Source organism: Gadus chalcogrammus, chromosome 5, assembly GCF_026213295.1.
Source record: "Gadus chalcogrammus isolate NIFS_2021 chromosome 5, NIFS_Gcha_1.0, whole genome shotgun sequence".
In the NCBI taxonomy this organism is placed as follows: domain Eukaryota; kingdom Metazoa; phylum Chordata; class Actinopteri; order Gadiformes; family Gadidae; genus Gadus; species Gadus chalcogrammus.
Window position 1 is genome coordinate 9381765 of NC_079416.1, and position 20000 is coordinate 9401764.

The window sequence follows — 20000 nt, forward strand, 5'->3', positions numbered from 1 at the left end:
GTGTGTGTGTGTGTGTGTGTGTGTGTGTGTGTGTGTGCGGGTGTGTGTGTGTGTGTGTGTGTGTGTGTGTGTGTGTGTGTGTGTGTGTGTGTGTGTGTGTGTGTGTGTGTGTGTGTGTGTGTTGTTGTTCCTATGTGAAAGGCCCTGCAGGTGCTCAACAATGCAATTAGCACATGCCAATCAGTGCTTCTGATGACGGCCCCTGTCCTCGTCGTCTCCGCACCCCGGCAGCTCCTTACAATTTACACCTTTACTGGGGCGCTGCAGGCTAGCTCTCACACACACACACACACCCATACATTCAGGCCCACACACACACACACACACACACACACACACACACACACACATGCATAAATACATTCAGGCACACACACACAACCATACATTCAGGCCCACACACACACACACACACACACAAACACACACACAAACACATACATTCAGGCCCACACACACACTCTCACACACACACACACACACACACACACACACACACACACACACACACACACACACACACACACACACACACACACACACACACACACACACACACACACACACACACACACATACATTCAGGTACACACACACACGCACACACTTCAGGGGCCGTATTCACAAAGCATTTTATCTTACCGCTAGGAGTGCTCCTAACTCGCGCTAAAACATTTTACGTAGGAGTTTTTTCTTAAAAGTTATTCACAAAGCCGCTGAGACCTACTCTTACTAAGGATAAATCACAAAGAGTGAACTAAGAGTGACGCGCCGTTGCTATGGATTACGTCAATTCTCGTGCACGAGTTTAGAAGCGGTCAGTTCGGTGATTGGTTGTTCAGACGAGCCCACTGAATCACCGAAAAACAAGGAAATAGCCTAGGCTAGAAATGAATTCCTATTACATAAGTAGTTATAGTGCAGTTAGCAGAATACACGCATGATGACAATTTTGTGCAGACCACGATAATGACGTTGTAGCCTGCACGTTCAAGAGAGAGAGAAAGCAAACAATACAAATACGTAAAATCTAAAATAAAATAAATGTTACGAACTACCCAAGTGTTGACTGATTTGTGCCAAGGTGTTTACCTAAAATGTGTTTTCAAAGTGATCCCTAAATGCCTGTCCACTCGGTTCCACACGGCCAAATTCCTTGTAATGTTGATCGCCATCATCATCATCATCATCATCATCATCATCATCATCATCATCATTATCGTCTGGCTGTGGAATGTTCCTCCGCTTGCAGAGGTTGTGTAGAATGGCACATACAGTGATTACTGTGCTTGCCCTCTCTGGGGTGAGGCGTATTTCGCCGTGGAGGACATGAAACCGACGTTTCATCTGCCCAATTCCTCTCTCCACAACATTTCGTGTATGTTTGTGTGCTCGCAAAGAGCCAATACGATGTGTTTTACGCATAGCATAGGACTATACGTAATCTGCGTAATCACTTACATGTTACACTTGAACTGTGCTCCCGGTTGTGGATTGAGGTAGGGTGTCTAGAGCCACGTCTTGCATGGATAGTCACTGTCACCCAGCAAGTGACACCCAACTGGTACATCTCAAAAAGCTGCCTCAGACCGCTCACCATTAAAATGCGCGAATCATGGGTAGCTGAAGATCCAGGCCACTTTGCAACAACATCCAGTAGGCTATGTTAAAATTTGCATCAAAAACAACCTGCGTGTTGATGGAATGCACTTTCTTCCTATTGACGAACACGTCCTCGTCTTTTGATGGCGCAATTATTTTTATTTTTTATAAATTATATATTTTTTTTTATAATTTATAATTTTTATAACATTTTATTTCGGGACTAATCGGATTATTCCTGTTAGTCGGGGATGCTATTGCATCGCGCATTAACTCCACAATAAATTGAATACCCTAACATTTCGTCTCGCAGGCATTTTAAGATTCTTTGTGAATAGGTCTTACTGAGTTAGGAGTCCTCTTGAGGACTTTTAAGCTCTCCTAGACTTAGGTGCTACTTTTAGTCCTAAAATACTTTGTGAATTGCTCTTAGTGAAAAAAGTTAGGAGTCCTAAATTTAAGAGTGACACGCCCATTATTTTTAGGAGTTACTCCTAAATTCGCCAGTTAGGACCTACTTTTAGCCCTAAGATCCTTTGTGAATACGGCCCCAGGACAATCAGGCCAAACTATAGACCAACATAAAATCAGGCTAACATGAGAAAAGAGGACCACAAAGCGTGGCACTTGGAAGCACTTGATAAGCGATGTGGTGGTGTTTGGGAGTACCTAGTTGTAATCAGGACCAGTACTTAAAAAACAAGAAACACCAATGCACGGCGGACCTCAACCACCGCTGAGACACAAAGGCAATGTGATACAGACTCGCACATGGATAACAGCAGGGCAGGCAGGCAAATACAAACGCGCAAAAACAGAGCGGCACACACGCACACACGCAAACGCACACCAGGACACAAGCCAAGAGCAGATGTAGCAAATGGAAGTGTTCAACCCCAGCACCTAGGCCCGGCTAACAGTTGGAAGACCCCCGGCTGACCCCTGGGCGTAAACACAACAGGATACCAGTGATAAGGGGTGCTCCTCAAAGCCCTGGCGGGCGGTGAAGTTACGGTAATATCCTACCGTTGTTTTTCTCCCTCCTCTGAAAAGGCATTTAGCGCGCTGACATTTTGAACGACTTTTACCCTCGATAGAAGCCACACAGGCCATCGGTAAATGGGAGTTCATCGAAATTGCAGTCTCTCATTTTTTCTCTCTCTCCGAGATAATGCTCCTTGCCAACAACCCAAACACTGTTTCCCTCCTCCGTGAAGGCTATTGCAGCAACACGCAGAGGGCGCTTTGAAGAGCGGCAGCGTAGCCTTTGAAGCTTTTTTATCCTTCATTTTTTTTGGAGAAGCCAACAAAGTTGAAAGCAATAGGAGAGGATTCAGCTGTTTTTCCAGGAGGATGGTTATATCTAGCCTCGGAGCTGTGTGCTGCCAGTGTGTGTGTGTGTGTGTGTGTATGTGTGTGTGTGTGTGTGTGTGTGTGTGTGTGTGTGTGTGTGTGTGTGTGTGTGTGTGTGTGTGTGTGTGTGTGAGTAAGTGTGTGTGTTGGGGGGGGCGGGGAGAGAGAGGGAGAGGGAATAGAGAGATGCAGATGATCACATAAGCGTGAGAGAGTGAGAGTCAATAAAAATACTTTTCATTATTGGCAATTAAAGCGAGCTGTGTTTGTGAGCACATCAAAGCGGGTATATACATGCGGGTAAATGAGAGTAAAACTGCAGGACATAACTGTCCAATAATCATAAATACTGACATACAGGCACGCACGCGTACACACACACACACACACACACACACACACACACACACACACACACACACACACACACACACACACACACACACACACACAAACTCACACACACAAACACCTCACTTGGAGCAGTGGAGTTTTGTGTTGCTAAAGTGAGCCAACTGTGCAATGCTAATAAACTGGACAGCAGCACAACAAAAAGGCCTGCTATCACAGTATCCCTTAAAACATGCCTGAGGCCGTTAAAACTCTCACACACACACACACACACACACACACACAAACACACACACACACACACACACACACACACACACACACACACACACACACACACACACACACACACACACACACACACACACAAACACACACACACAAACAGAAAGCCGAGTGTTCAGACACACAATTCTCAAACACAGGGCTAGGTAATATCCCCCCAATCGCCGCAGACAATGGGGACCGGGGCAGATAAACAGTGGGGCGGCCATAATGGTAGTTTGGATCTTGACAGGAGCAGAGTCAATGTCCCTCCAAGCCGGAGGCTAATTCCAGTTAACCCCCGCCTTAACTCCCCCCCCCCAGGAGGGAGGCAAGGGCTTGGCGGACTAGCATGCCAGTGTGCGAAAAAAAATCTAAGTGTTTCATCCCAAGGTTCTCATTATTCCGATACAGAGTAGCAAATGTAAGTGAAGCAAAAGTGCAGCTTAAGCTAAAAGATAGGCTGGGTAGGGGGGGTTCCTGCTGAGGGTTTCACATCGGACATAGCGAGAGTGGGACAGTTGTTTTCCCGAGCAGCTAACAAAGCATGCGAGTGGCCTTTTGTGTTTTTTTTTCTGGGTTCCTAGTGTTCGGGCGACCGGTGCGCAACATGAAATGTTGCCCGCCGGGAGGCTAGTTTGCAAAAACACAAGCAGCCATTACCAGGAAATAGGGAAAAAAAGGAGAGATGCAGAGAGAAAGCGAGAGAGAGAGAACAAGGGACGGGGTGGAAAGTGGCGAGAGACAGAAAAGTGGCAACGAGGGATCGGGTGACTGGAAAAAAATAACCAGAGCGTGAGAGAGACCGAAGTAGTGTGAGCAAAATAAAGAAGAGAGAGGAGGGAATGAGAGAAAGAGAGAGGGCGAGAGATGTAAAGAAAGGGGGGAGAGGGTAAAGAGAGAGAAGGGGGAGAGAAGAGGACAAAGGCACCCAGAGGCGGTGTTCGCTCCACACAGCCTCCCAGGGAGCGCTGAGAAACCGCCCGCCTCGCTCGCTCCCTCTCTTGGCAACGCTGACGCTAAACGCACCCCCGAACCAAGAGAGAACTAAGAGACCCCCTCCCCACCGGCGCCACCACCACCAAACACCGCCCTCTCTCGAAGTGAAAAAAATGAAAGAAACAAAAAAAAAAGAAAAGAAGAAGAATGAATTATACAGAAGGCCATCTTTCCTGGGTTTCATTCTCCCCGCTAAAAACAAAAGAGGAATCGTTTTTGCGGCGCGTCCCCCCGGTGATTTTCTCTGGTGCAATATTTAGCAGCTCCTGCGAGTGGAAGTTTAGCTGCTGTTTTGTTCTGCCGAGTGCCGAGGCCACGCCGCAGGAACGTGTTAGCCGCGTAAAAAGATTATAAAATAAAGAGAGAACCACCGCGTCCTTCATGCAGATTCCTCAGCGGTGTCTGTGCTTCACTTCCTCTTCAGGCCTTCCTGTTTGACCTTTGACCCCCCCCCCCCCCCTCCCTCCCTCCCACCCTCCTTCCGGGCGGGAGCGAGTTCCCGATGAGGATTCATTAACATAACGGTAATGGTAAACACTTTTTAGCATCGCCAATGCTCTTTGTTCCATTTGCTTCTACCGTGATGAGAGAATGGCAATAAAGCAGAGGCTACGCTGAGACAGAGGAGCGGACGCTGACCCCTCCGGCCCCCCCCTGGCCCTCCACTCAACCCCTGCTACGTGCGGGAGCCCGCGTTGTCCTCTGGCCCCGCATGAAAGCACTTCTCGAGCGGCAGATAAACAGCTCCGACTCAGGGCCGAGCCAATGCCCTCGGCCCCGCGAGCCAGGATCACCTCTCTTAAAGCAAACACAAAAACACAGAGCAGAGAAGAAAGTGCCAGGGGTGAGGAGAGCGAGAGAGAGAGAGAGAGAGAGCGAGAGAGAGAGAGAGAGAGAGAGAGAGAGAGAGAGAGAGAGAGAGAGAGAGCGTGAGGAATAAGGAAGCGATGGGGCGCAGGCTAGTGATTGTTAAATGGACCTCAGCGGACCTGAGAAGTGATGAGGAGGAGGAGGAGAGAGAAAAAAGAAAGCAGGATTTCTTTTTCAAACAGAAGGAGCCGAGACCTCCGGGGAGCAGGATGTGCTCCGTGTCAATTAGGAGCTGTGAGATGTGGAGGGAAGCAGAGCTGCTTGGCCTTCAAGTATACATGCGCTAATGCACAGTGACAAGCGGGGAAACGCACACACACACGCACACGCACACAAACACACGCACGTACACACACACAAAGCATCACACCAACACTCAACCACACGCCTATACACACATACAAACACATCTAGCAAACAACAAACAAACAAAATGAAAAATAAAAACTCCAGCAAACAGCAGCAAAAACGTTCACCAAGCAGAGTACGCCGCCCGACTGTACTCTACCGTGATCGCCACTGCCCATGCTGCTGCCTATAAGAACACTCGAGCCCTGCGTACAGCCGAGCCCCGTGCAGCGTTTACATTGAGGCGGACCCCTCGGAGGTATCGCTCTCTCCGCGTCTCACAGAAGGTGCTCCATCAACGCGGGAGAGCCGTGTGGTGACGCGTGTGGTGACGGAGCCGTTTTGCAGGAGTCAGACACGGTGGGAGGCAGCGTCTCCTCACCGGGAGAGGGGAGGCGGACGCGGCGGCTGTCAGTGGGTGACAACGTTGGCGCCGTCGCCTGAACGTCTGTCACCGCGGCGGCGGCGGCGCGCGCGGCGGAACATGCACACGAGGCGCCCATGCTCCGTTTATACACAACCGGGTGCTGCTGAGACACTGTTGTGACGGCGACGGAGAGATAGCTTCACACGAGGAGACAACCGCACACACATTACACATGCACACACACACACACGCACACACACATATATCCCCCCCCATACTCATACAAGCAGTCACACACACTCGCATCCTTATTGTGGGTGGCTGTGTTTGTGAGTCTGAGAGAGTAATAGAAAGATATATATGTATATATATAAGAAACATATTCATATATACAAATACATATTGATATAAAGAGAGAGAGACGAGAGAAAGAGAGCGAGTGAGAGAGAGAGACAGAGAGAGAGAGAGAGAGAGAGAGAGAGAGAGAGAGAGAGAGAGAGAGAGAGAGAGAGAGAGAGAGAGAGAGAGAGAGAGAGAGAGAGAGAGAGAGACAGAGAGAGAAAGACAGAGAGAGAGAGAGAGAGAGAGAGAGAGAGAGAGAGAGAGAGAGGGAGAGCAAGAGAGAAAGAGGGAAAGAGGAAAATACAGATAAAGAGAGCAAAAGAAAAGAAAGCAACATGGGAGATAGAGAGAGTGAGTGTGCCACCGGGGTTAGGGAGGGGATGGGTTGGGGGGTGGGAATGTACTGGCATGTGAAGCAATGTGATTTCTGCTCAACTGTCACAAATCTAGCGCAGCAGGAAAATCAATTTGGCCCTGTACGTATGTATGTATGCAAGGGTGTGTGTGTGTGTGTGTGTGTGTGTGTGTGTGTGTGTGTGTGAGTTTGTGTTTCCTTCGCTCCGGGAGAGGATCCAAATTGCGAGGCAAGGCCCGGATAATGGCACAGTGTATTGGATTTGCTTCTCAGAGGAGATGGATAGAGAGAGAAAGAGCGTGTGAGAAAGAGAGAGAGAAAAATAAAGAGGAGGATTGGATGAAGAAGAAATCGAGAGAGAACAAGAGAGAGAGAAAAGAAGAGCGAGAGAGAGAAAGAGAGAGAGGGGATGAGTAAAGACTGTGCAGCTGTGACAAGATAGATTTGTGTGGATGTATGGCTATATGATGGGATTGCAAACTGACAGGCCTCCTTTACACCGAACACACACACACACACACACACACACACACACACACACACACACACACACACACACACACACACACACACACACACACACACACACACACACACACACACACACACACACACACAAACACACACACACACACACACACACACACACACACACACACACACACACACAGACACCACTGTCTTTTTTTGGACACATAAATCAGGTTTATTCTCCACATTACGCGTGCGTGCATGTGTGTCTGGTGTGTCTGTGTATGTGTGGGTGTGCATCTGTGTGTGTGTGTGTGTGTGTGTGTGTGTGTGTGTGTGTGTGTGTGTGTGTTAGTGTGTATGTGTGTGTGTGTGTTACTGCAAGTGTTTGCCTGTGTGTCTGTCTTTGTGTGCATGCGTGTGTGTGTGTGTGTTTGCGTGTGTGTGTGTGTGTGCATGTGTGTGTGCGGGTGTTTGCGTGTGTGTGTGTGTGTGCGTGTGTGTGTGTGTGTGTGTGTGTGAGTGCAGGCAGGTGACAGCCAGGTGAGGGGATGACATGGTGGAATTGCTCTCCTCTGACCGCTGTCAAGGGTGACAGGTGCCCTGTGAGCGCTGAGCCATGTGACACGCTGAATCGCTCCACCAAGCGAGGCAGAGGGGACACACACACACACACACACACACACACACACACACACACACACACACACACACACAGCGCAAACATCCTCATCACAAACTCTTGCACAATTGATATGCATTCATTTTTCTATGTTATTAACTTAGACTTAATTCAAAGCCATAAAATGCATCTAAATCTATCTATCTATCTATATATCTATCTATCTATCTATCTATCTATCTATCTATCTATCTATCTATCTATCTATCTATCCATCTACGTATCTATCCATTTATAAATCAATCAATCTATCTATCCATCTATTCATCTATCTCCCCACTCAAGCTCATTTTCCTCATCACATACCATTCCAAAAATAAAGCAGGATGTATATGAAGAACAAGATGGAAGATGCAAAACACATCAGCTAAGACACACACGTAAACACACACACACACACACACACACACACACACACACACACACACACACACACACACACACACACACACACACACACACACACAAACACACACACAGACACAGAGAGACACACTATCATCATCTTCCACTCCCGCCATCCCTCGCCCACTCGCTCCCCCTCTTCATGTTGCCAAACTAAAGAGGGCGTCTGGAGTGTCCCGACTGGTGATAAGTTATGACAGACTTAGAGCTTCCGTAATCAAATGTGTGCCAAGTGCATTAGTTCTCCTGTAGCTGTTGCCGTCGGTAATTCAAACCGCAGCCGCAAGGCCAAAGAGAAAAAGAAAAAAAAGAAAAAGGAAAAGCAGAGAGCTCGCCAGATGTTACACACGTCGCCACTCTTTATCACCGTTTCGTTTGGCAACGGAGATCATTCCTCACGTTTATTTATCTCCTTATTAATCGTGTCCCACCCATTGGTCTTGGTTTCCGTCTAGGAAGGACCCGCCCCCTCGCGGATCCCTCACCGTGATTGGTTTGTCGCGCGCCCCGGGAACGCTACTGTCCCAGTTTTTCATTAGCATCAATCACTGTAGCGAGCGTTTCCAGCAAAGAAGAAGAGCTGGAGGGGAAGGAGGAAAGGAGGGCAGAGAGGCGGGGGCGGTGGGCATGACAACAACAAACTGAAAAAAAAGAAAAGCGCCTGGCACTGGGAGCTCGCTGGAGACATCTTTTGCCCCGCCTCGTCAGAGTGATTGACAGGCCTGATAGACGCTGACTCGCCAGTCAGACCCTCTCAATCAGAGAGAGGGGTCGGGGCTGACAGAGGAGGGCAGGTAGGAAGCACACACACACACACACACACACACACACACACACATACACACTGACACGCACACACACTCACACACACACACACACACACACACACACACACAAAGACTCACATATGCATATGTAAAGCCCAACAAATCTAGACTAGTTTATGATGCAGAGTGTGTACCTAGGGAATGTTTTGGTCCGGCTGTACCTTGGGTGGGGTAACAATTACAATTACACAAACAATCATTCCAATATCTCTGCTGAATAATAGCTTAACGCGCCACACGGTAGTCAATCTTATAAACCTCATAGGGTGACAGCTATCGGTCTCAATACATGTCACAGAGAGAAGTGCATCTGTCAAATTAAGTTTATAAATATAGTATTCTAAATTTAGATTTTACCGAAATGTATAAAAATAAGACGTTTTGACAAGGCATGTGGTAATGCGCGCTCTTTAAGCTGAACCTCAACTTTATGTGTGGTTAGAATTGGAATTTCGAGACATATTTAAGAAACACGTCAACGTCAATATGTCACGAGAAAAACAGTAGCGCCGTATACCGTCAATTGTTGTTGACGGTCAAAACACATCAGCATGATTTTGACAAGTCAGATTTCACACAAAGGCATGGAGAAGGCGACTTGACGTCGTGGTTTTAGTTTTCAGTGGTTTTCACACGAATCAAGTGTGAACGAGTTGCTGCTTCCACACATCACCTGAAAACCCCAACAGGAAGCTCTGTTCCTCACGGTACAGGGGGGGGTGCTGCTTGGAGAACGGGGACGAGACTGGGTGGCTTCCTACCTGGTGCGGCGTTGGCGCTGGCTGCGGGGCCGTTGGCTGGGGAGATGGGCCCGGAGCCCGACCGCTGGGAGTGCTGGGACTGGGTGGAGCCCGCAGGGGAGCCCACCGGGGAGGGGGACGGCCCACCCGGCTGCCCCGAGAGGTGAGGGGAGGCGTGGGGAGAGAAGGGGGACCGGGCCGGGTTGCTGGTGCCTCCTGGCTCGCCCTGGCTGCTGCTGCTGCTGCTGCTACTGCTGCTGGGGGGACCCCCGCCACCACCCCCACCACCACCACCACCACCACCACCACCACCACCACCACCAGCAGCTCCATCGCGACCAGCTCCACCACCAGCTCCAGCAGCAGCACCAGCACCCCCGGCGACAGCAGACCCAGGAACGACCTCCGTCCCTGTGGGAAGGTCATCGATGGAGCCTGACAGGTCCTGGAACGCATAAGAACACAAAGAGTGAATTAAACATAGGATACTTATATTCGATGTGAAGCCATGATATGACAGCTAACTTGCTACAGGCCATTTTAAATGAATGCAAAAGAGAATATCCCTAATGCTCCAACAATTAAAGCAAATTACTGAGAAACAAAGGGACACTGCAATTTCATTATCAATTAGAGGTTTAACATCGGATGCTCCGGTGAGTGAACAGCACTTATTAGCACGGCACAGAATGTCCTGAGAAGAGAAGTGATTTTTACACTGAGTGAACCACCAGAAGTTTATGAATGCCGTGTCGTATAACTTTTAAAGACACCCTCTTAGGCACGTATAAGAGTAGAAAGTAAACCATCTAATTTTAGGTTTTAATTCCTTCGATTACTTTTGTTTGGCTCAAACAGGTCTACACCTGTTCCCCTTGTAAGGCAGCGGCCCATTGACACAGCAGCGGTGCGGTGCGGTCGTATGGGGCGCCTGTAATACGGCTGAGGAGACCAACATTAGCCACAGAACAGCCCATTTCCCCTGCCTGCTGCGGTGGCAGTGAATGGTAATGGGCCTTCATTCAGGCCAAGGGTTAGCTCATATTACTGCTCACATTCCCTGCGGTGAGCAAGGAGGTGTGTGAGTGTGTGTGTGTGTGCGTTTCATTGTGTGTGTGTGTGTGTGTGTGTGTATTTGGAAGCATGTGTGTGTGTTTCTGCACCCGCTAAGAGGGTATTTCCCCAACTAAATTGATTCCAGGGAATCCCAACCGATCATGCTGACAGAATATGGACTTGAGTTGAAAAAATAAAGTAGGTGTGTGGTTGGCTGTGTGTGTGTGTGTGTGTCTGTGTGTGTGTGTGTGTGTGTGTGTGTGTGTGTGTGTGTGTGTGTGTGTGTGTGTGTGTGTGTGTGTGTGTGTGTGTGTGTGTGTGTGTGTGTGTGTGTGTGTGTGTGTGTGTGTGCGTACGAGTGTGAGAGGTGGAGAAAGGGGGGGCAGTCAGGGAAGGAGATGAGGACAGGAATAGAGAGCACTACTAGATGTGATGCAATTGGATGCGATGGCTTATTCTTAACACACACACACACACCCAAGCACGCACACGCAAACACAAATGCACACACATAGACACACCGACACACACACACACACACACACACACACAGACTGACGGACTGTGTCCCAGCTGTATTGGCACACTGGGGTAGTCACCCTGCCATGACCCTGTATGTTCCTCTGGGTGGGGGCACCTTTGGGGGGATGGGGGGCTTCAGACGCCACCTGCTGTGTACCTGGCCCCGTTAACCCCTTCCCCCCATTACCGCTGCCTCAGCCATGGACCCAGGGCCCTGACGGTGACAAGCCCTCTCTGAGACGGACTTGTCACCGTCACTCTCCCTACCAACAGCACCTCCAACGCAGCCATTGGAAGAGACCTCAAAATCTGACCTTATGAAAAAAAACGACTCATCTAATTATACACAAGTACAGATAAGAAAGCTAGATGAGAAGATACGCCGGGCATAAGGACGCACCCAAGGACAGGGCACACACTCCAGCAGTCAAATCAATATTGCTATGCTGCTAACCGCCGTGCGCACACACGTCTTTTCGCCAGCCTCTCCGCCAGGCCGTCGTACGGGGGGGGGGGTCTATTTTTAAAAGAGCGAGCGAGGCCGAGCCCCTGCTGCGGTCGTCTGTCAGCGGGGCCACCGCCGGCGGAACAGACGAGCTGTCTGTCTGCGGCGTGACGCGGTCTTGTGGTGTCTCTCCGCTGGGTGAACCTCTCGGCGGCGGCGCTCCAATCCTTTGTTTGCCGTCACAGCCCCTCGCCGCCGCAGAGAGGCTCCTCTGGCCTGCCAGTCGCTTGTATCTGCCCACGCTAGGCCGAGCACACTCTCCCTCTCTCCCCCCCCCTCCCCCTTCAGTCTTTCCTTCCTCCGTGTCTGTCGTAGAGACCCCCCCCTCCCTCGTCCCCCCTACACCCCCCCCCCCCACCCCCCCTTATCCTCAGCCAATCAGGCCTCCCGGTACGGCGTGCTGCTCTGTCTCCACCAATAGTGCCGCGATGTTATTCTCAGCGAGACCACCCAGGGAGTGTGCCATTTGACACGGCGGGTTCCTGACGGGCTGGGGTAGCCATGGCGACGGCTTTCTCATAACACGGGAGCTAGCTAGTGGAGATGCACAGCGTGGTTGTTAACCCATGGGCTAATTGTCTGAATGGATGGTAATAATTGCATTCCCTCCTAATTGCGCTGCCATTGCCAATGTTTCCAGTGGCAGTTTACGGGCGGGAAAAAGTGGGTACCAGTAATTTGCTTAGCGATCGTGGATTACACACCCACTTGAGTAAGGCAATGTGGCTAAGAACCATAGCCGCACCAGTGGTATCCGGCGAAGAACACGGCGCTAAGATAACACTCACCATCTATTTCTCATTATACGGAGAACACAAAACACGTGTCATACGTGTGCTTACAAGCTGTGGTGCGGGAACGCTGCGTCGTACGTGCAGTCATGTCATGTCATATTGACGCACGCGCGTCGTTTCACGATGCGCGGGCTGTAAATACGCCACGCAGGCTCGCTGTTTCTAAGCACAGCGCTCGTCTGGGCCCGCTGAGCATTGGGGTACCTGGTGGGTGCGTGCTGAACGGTAATGTGGAGAGCAGCAGAGCCAGACAGCCATTCAGTCGGCCGCTTGCTGGGCCCAAACGCCCAACAATCTGGGGCCCAATCCAAAGTGGCCCAAATCCAATTTGTTTGGCTCAGGGCTGCAAATTGCTCTGTGCATTGAGTCTCCAAATAGCTGTCAACCGCTCCCGCTTGGTGTCTTGTATTGCTTAATTCGCTCCTGGAGCATGTAATTGTCATAATAAGAAAAATATTGAGGTGATAATAAGCACTTACTTTGAAATGCACCCCCCGACCGTATAGACACACACGCACGCACACACACACACACACACAAAATACACACACAACCACACACACACAGACGCACAGATACACACACACACACACACACACACATAATGGTCCGTGGTCGTCATCGAGACATTTCACACAACATTGGAGAGGCAGTCGCTCGTGACCCCTCACCTCGCTGGCGTAGCCGTTTATTTTCTCTACGTACATATTTCTCTCCCTCTGCCAGGCTCGCTCACTGCTGTGTGTGTGTGTGTGTGTGTGTGTGTGTGTGTGTGTGTGTGTGTGTGTGTGTGTGTGTGTGTGTGTGTGTGTGTGTGTGTGTGTGGGTGTGTGGGGGGTTGTGTGTGTATGTGCGTTGGTGTGTGCTTGTGCGTTCGAGCATGAGTGTGTGAACGTGTGCGTGTGTTTCTGTGTGGCAGCCTCATTCTGTGCTGGGCTGTCACAGAGAGACATGCTTGAGCACTGACATTGTGGATGGGACAGCTGAGGCAAAAGTGCGTTCACAGACATACACACACACACACACACACTTACACACGCACGCACGCACACACACACACACTCACACACGCACACAAACACACACACACACACACCCTTACCCTAGCTGATTTCTTCTCATAACGCCCACATTTGTACACACACACATACACACACCCACACCCTCCACCCACACAGCAGGCGTTATCAGCAGGTTATGGTGTGTCAATGTGAATCAGGGAGCTGTCACTTCCTCCCAACCCCAGCGGTGAAGCTCCTGCTCTGCTCCCGCTTCACACTGGGAATTCATCAAAGCTGTTCGGGTAGCAGAGAGAGAGAGGATGCGTGCGTGCCTGTGTGTGTGTGTGCATGTGCATATGAAATCACATGGTCTAAGTGCTTAGTCTAGACGTGGAGGGCGACCAGAGTGGTCGCAACATTTCTTCCGCAGGGCCAATGCCTAGACATCGGTAAGCACGGCTGAGAGGTTTAACCCTTTCAGCGGAAGACTGAGTCTCAAGCTCCGAACACAGTGAGTCACGGTGGCAGAGCCGGGCCACTAGACGGGGCGAGAGAGGAGAGAGACACACACAGGGCTCCTGGCTCCAACCTGTCAGGGAGATAAAAGCAATGAAATGTGACGTATCTGCGAAGGATAAAGTGTTAGGGTACCCTGTCAGACATTAAGGCGGTTCTGTTAAGATCCAATAGCCATACTTTTTCTGCAAGCGGTTGAGGAAACATTTTTTTAATATATATTATCTGTTTTTGAAATCCTTAAGCCCGTAGAAGGATAGTCGACTCATGCACACAGGAATGAATAGTGTGAGTGACAAGGTCAATTCTTGAGTGGAAATGTTAGCATCAACTAACAAACAGTAAACATGTTCTTATTTCACTCAAGGGTTGCGCTACTGCACTTTAGGGCTGGTGAATTGAGAAATGGATTACAATTTCAACTTTGTGCACTCAGCTAGAGGCTTAGCACTATCTGGGCATCTCAGACTATTCCTTTAATGAAGAAATGTGGAGTTATTGGAGTTAATGTGGAGTTACTGCACTCAAATGTAATTTGAGTGCACTTTTAAAGTTCACACTCCAACTAATAAAGAAGCATATTCTCCATTCGCAAGCCTGTTAGTATTTTAAATATATATGAGCATTTTGGTGTTTTTAGATCTGGGTATGGGAATGTGCGTCCACAAAATGCACACAGTGTCCAAGCCGCTGTATAAACACAGCATAAACGATACATAAAGTATCCATAGATCTAAAATAAGAATACAGGCGCCGTGTTCATATTTACGTATGCATGCATTAGCCTCTTTCAATGGGCCAGTGGTAAAAGCCATTAACCATAATAATAAAACACATTAATGGACCATTTTTTACGAAACGTCACAGAGTAAAAATGAAGACGAAGAAAAAACAGAAAACGTTCCTCAGAGGCCTTGGACGCTAGATTTGTACTCTGCGTTGTTCTCTCTGGGTAAATAAGATGATGTAAACTGTAATTACCTCTAATAGCCGTCTATTGTTGGCCTGAGGGCCGGTGCCTCTAATGTCCGTGGCTCGCTCCTATTTATTTATTTCTTCTTTTTGGTTCTTTTTTTTTCTGCGTGTTATTTTTCTTGGCGTAATCGGCTGTAGGCGGCTGTATGCTTTGCCGTCTTTTACGGCGCGTCGGGGACTAAGTGGAAATGCTATTACACAAAGATGGGTTTTATTCTGTTCCCCCCAAGCCGTCCATTGAGGCAGAGTCCAAATGAAATGTAATGCAAATGAACTTGAATGGACTGCTGTGTCTGCTGGCTTCCTATTTACCTGGGAATGTGTGTGCGTGTGTGTGTGTGTGTGTGTGTGTGTGTGTGTGTGTGTGTGTGTGTGTGTGTGTGTGTGTGTGTGTGTGTGTGTGTGTGTGTGTGTGTATGTGTGTGTGTCGATACTGGCAAGGCAGGACATTGCTTGCGTATGCACATGTTTGTGTGATTTGAACCACACAGGCCTATACTAATGATGCCCCATGTTGAATGTTGCCACTAATACCCTTCATTAAATTCCAGAAAGCGGTCAAGGAGATGTACATTCTTTCTTTAACTTAACTTAGCCACAACAACATTGGCGGCTTGGATCATGATGATCATAGACAACACTGCGTATTAGAGATTGATATTAATGATAACATCGATAGATCATGAAGATGATGATAAAAATGCTACCATAATTAAGACTGAACAAAGGTTACTTGGTAAGCTACGTGTAACCAAAACACACCCTATATACGCTCACAAGGATATTCACCTATTGCTCAGGAATCCAATTCCTGCAAATCCCTCTACTGAATGTTAGGGGTCAACCTGAACTATATTTTCCAGCCAATTGATAATCCTCTGTGCATTACTGTGTACGTTTTCTATTTAAACGATGCTGAGATGTTGATGAGTTAGTCTTGAGATAACAAACCTCCAATAACTCTAAAACGTATCGGGATTTCCTTAACTCGGTCTTGTTTTCTGTCTTGGTGATAGTCAGCCGGTCATTTGTTTCAGGATTCACATATGATTTGGTAAGGTGTACCTGGGGAATGTGCACGCCTTTTCATATGGCTTTGCCTGAGTGGGTGCATGTGTGTGTTTGTGTTTGAAAGATTACAGAGCACGGGTCCAGCCATCGTCCGAGGTCCCTGCGGCCGAATCCAGGCGAGGAGTGTTTTACTGGAACTACGGGTGCCTGGTGAGACACCTTCGCTCCACACAAAGAGGAAGCCCATCTGGTGCTCCTCCAACACATTGGTTTCTTGCCGTATGGACCGCTGAGCTACACCAGTCCCACTTCAAACAAGGAGCCCTGGAAGGGAACGGTTCATCCCTCCTCCTCCTCCCCCCCACCCTTCCCCTGCCCAACCACACCGCCCACTTGACTTCCATTTATTTTCAATTGGTCTGCTATGTTCGGTAAGCCGGCCTTCTCTGCAGCAACACAATGAATGAATGACTGAATAAATAAATCACATCGGACCTGGTCCCGTAGCGCAGCATAGTGGAGCATATAGCATGACACGATCCCTGTGAATCCTACTGAGAGCAGAGCTATATTAGCTAGCTTGCTATATATATGCAGTAGGACTATGCTATCCAATACCATTAGTCCATATGCTTGAATAATGGAATAATGAAGCCCGGCATGTGCAGAGCCACAACCATTATTGTTCACTAACCCATCTCCACAGACGATAAACACGAACCAAGTATATTAATAAACCAGGGAGAGTAACGAGTCAAGAAGGCAACGCTACTCGCACAAGAACAATTTAGTGACTGAGATGCAGAACCTCTCGCGACAACGCTTTGTTTGGTGAGGAAAAACGATTTCGCTAAACCTTTCTCTTTTCCTACAACACAGGGCGAGCCGAGGACAAACTGAACAGCGCTTGACAAAGTTTCTCCGTCTCATTTTTCTAAGAGACACAAAGACAGGGGAGAGTAATTGTGATTTTTACTTTTACTTTTACATTCTCCTCTCGGCGGCAACACAAAGCCCAGAAAATCTCTAGATAATACCTGCAACATCCCGCTCAGAGGGCGAGAGGAACTATGAAAGCCCTTTTCCTTTGCAACACGTCAAGGACACACAGCAGGATGTTCCTTAGCTAAGCGTTGCCCCCTACTAGCCACACGGGGTCAAACCGACGTCTGAGGGCGCCACGCACATTCCAAGTACAGGAGCCGGGCCATAATGCTAACGTAGTATTAACAGAGGCGCATTAGCAACTATTACAATGCCGCCAGATAGGGAGCTTCAGCAGAATGATAACTGCCCCCGGGCCCCTAAGCCAGGCGTAATGTGGAGATACAGCGGCGGTTGGTTTTGAAAGGGCCATTTGAAGCCCTATTACGCCTAAGCTGTTAAAGACGCCCCAAATCTGGCAGTGCTTGTCTCCAAAGCGAGTGGGTATGTGGGTGTGTGAGTGGTGGTGGTTGGGGGGGGGGACTGGGGGATTAGTGTTGAGTTTCCCTCAGATTCCCCCCCCGTGATAGCGCTGCCAAGCCGAGGCCACATCGCTTAAACCAACAGCTTCCTCGTGTAGACTCATGGACAACTCGCCATCCCCCCGCTAACCCTAACCCTAACCCGAATTCTGTCCATAACCCTCCCCCCTGCCCCCCCCGCCAAAACAGTAGCAACTCTGACCCCGACCACAGAGAAGCGAGATGATTGGTATGCTGGCCGGCAGCGAGTATTTAAATGGGCGCCTCTTCTGTTTGAAACATTGCAGGCGGCAGAGCGCTGTGAGCTTTTTTTCTCTTTTTGTATTAGCCGGCAATACTTTTTGTTAATGCATAAGTTGACATCTCATGGAGTTGAACACTGCCGCCAACACATAAACACAGGCACACACACACACACACGCAAACAGACACACACACACACACACACACACACACACACACACGCAAACACACACTCTCATCCAGTCTGCCACCTATTTGTTCTGCACTTATTGGCCTTGCTAATGTTTTTATTTATGGCCTTTCAGCGTGCTTTCCTATCATTTCATCCCCCCCGCACCCACCCCTCACTTCACCTCTCCACTCCACTGCACAGAGAGAGAGAGAGAGAGAGAGAGAGAGAGAGAGAGAGAGAGAGAGAGAGAGAGAGAGAGAGAGAGAGAGAGAGAGAGAGAGACAGACCAACAAGAAGAACGGGCGACATCAACAACAACAACAACATGGGTAAAATAATAAATAAAGGGGGGCCCAAATTCCTCATTTCTAATTCAGCTGCTCGTTCAGCTTAACCTCTCTCTCCTCAGCAATTAAAGCGCATGCCACATCCTTCACGCGGCGTACAGCCGGAGCTAAATAATGCAGGGGCATCCAGCCCCGCATCCTTTATCATCCCAAATGACAGCCATTTGCATATCTCCCCAGTCAATTAGAGCTCAGCGGAATAATCAGCCCATAATTGGGGAAGAGCGCCGGTAATCACCCACCCTGGCACACCGACAGGGCCATCGCTGGAGGAGGAGGGGGCGAGGGGTGCATGCGCGTGCGAGCGTGTGTGCGAGTTTGCGTGTGTGTGTGTGTGTGTGTGTGTGTGTGTGTGTGTGTGTGTGTGTGTGTGTGTGTGTGTGTGTGTGTGTGTGTGTGTGTGTGTGTGTGTGTGTGTGTGTGCGTGCGTGCGTGTGTGTGCGTGCGTGCGGGAGGGTGTCTTGTGTGAAAGGCGAGACAGTCCACCCTGAGACGCCCCAGCTCCTCTGCACTTCAAACTCGCCTAACTTTTGTCGACGTCTTGGTTCTCTTTCTCCTCTCTCTCTCTCTCTCTCTCTCTCTCTCCCTCTCTCTCTCTCTCGCTCTCTTTCTCTCCCCCTCTCAATTATTCTCCTACTCTCTCGCCCACTTCTCCACTGCCCCACTGCTTCTCCCTAGCTAATCTGCCCACAGACAACGGCTACTTCAATGTCTTCAGCTCCGCCACATTATGCGGTCCATCTTTATGTCATCAAAATGAATATGACGACGAGACACCGGGAATGTTTGAATAGTGTCAGTGCTGGATTGCTTCTTGGTTTCTACCTCATTTATCAATCTAACAGTGATGGCTTTACATTACACACAGATGATCAGGCCGGGTTCTATACAACGCTATGAGTGTATAAAATCTAGCAATGGCTCAGTCATGCCGTTGAGAGTCATTGTTGGCTCCTTCCATCCCACCGGTCTTGTTGCCATCTAAATGGCTGTGATTACAAATGTAATCTCTTAAAAGTGGTTACCTCATCCGTTAGAGCTGCTTATGTGGTGTTTTTGAAAGGCGGTAGAGTACAAGGCTGTGTCAATAACGGGGGCCATTGAAGATTCTCTTTAAGCGGCTTCTGTGCAGAGTAAGTGTCTTTTTGAGCCACGACACACTTTTATAGGTTCAGTGACGGTGGTAAAAATGAATGCCACGCATGGCTTCCGTGGTGTCAAGGCAACGGTTTGCATACACTTGCTAGGGTTTGACTAGTAGCTAGGCTAACTGATTTTTGCTTCTATTGTTGGGAACTGGGGTGGCGGTGGAGAGGCCGTGTGTGTGTATGTTGTCGTGAAACGTTTCCTTTTAATTATGCATTAGCCTCCCGTCACTGCATCCATGTGTTGCCATTTTACTCTGAACGCAGAGTA

General features: G+C 49.0%; 1 protein-coding gene across 1 annotated transcript in view; it reads right to left on the bottom strand.

Annotated features, from left to right (window-relative positions):
* The window catches only part of LOC130382769 (AT-rich interactive domain-containing protein 1B-like), a 71155-nt gene that overhangs the window by 18762 nt on the left and 32393 nt on the right, over nt 1-20000 (bottom strand). Inside the window, exons 4-5 of the mRNA XM_056590658.1 lie at nt 10369-10421; nt 9998-10224 (exon numbers count right to left, since the gene is read on the bottom strand). Coding sequence (XP_056446633.1) covers nt 9998-10224; nt 10369-10421 — 280 coding nt within the window. The remainder of the gene's footprint in view (nt 1-9997; nt 10225-10368; nt 10422-20000) is intronic.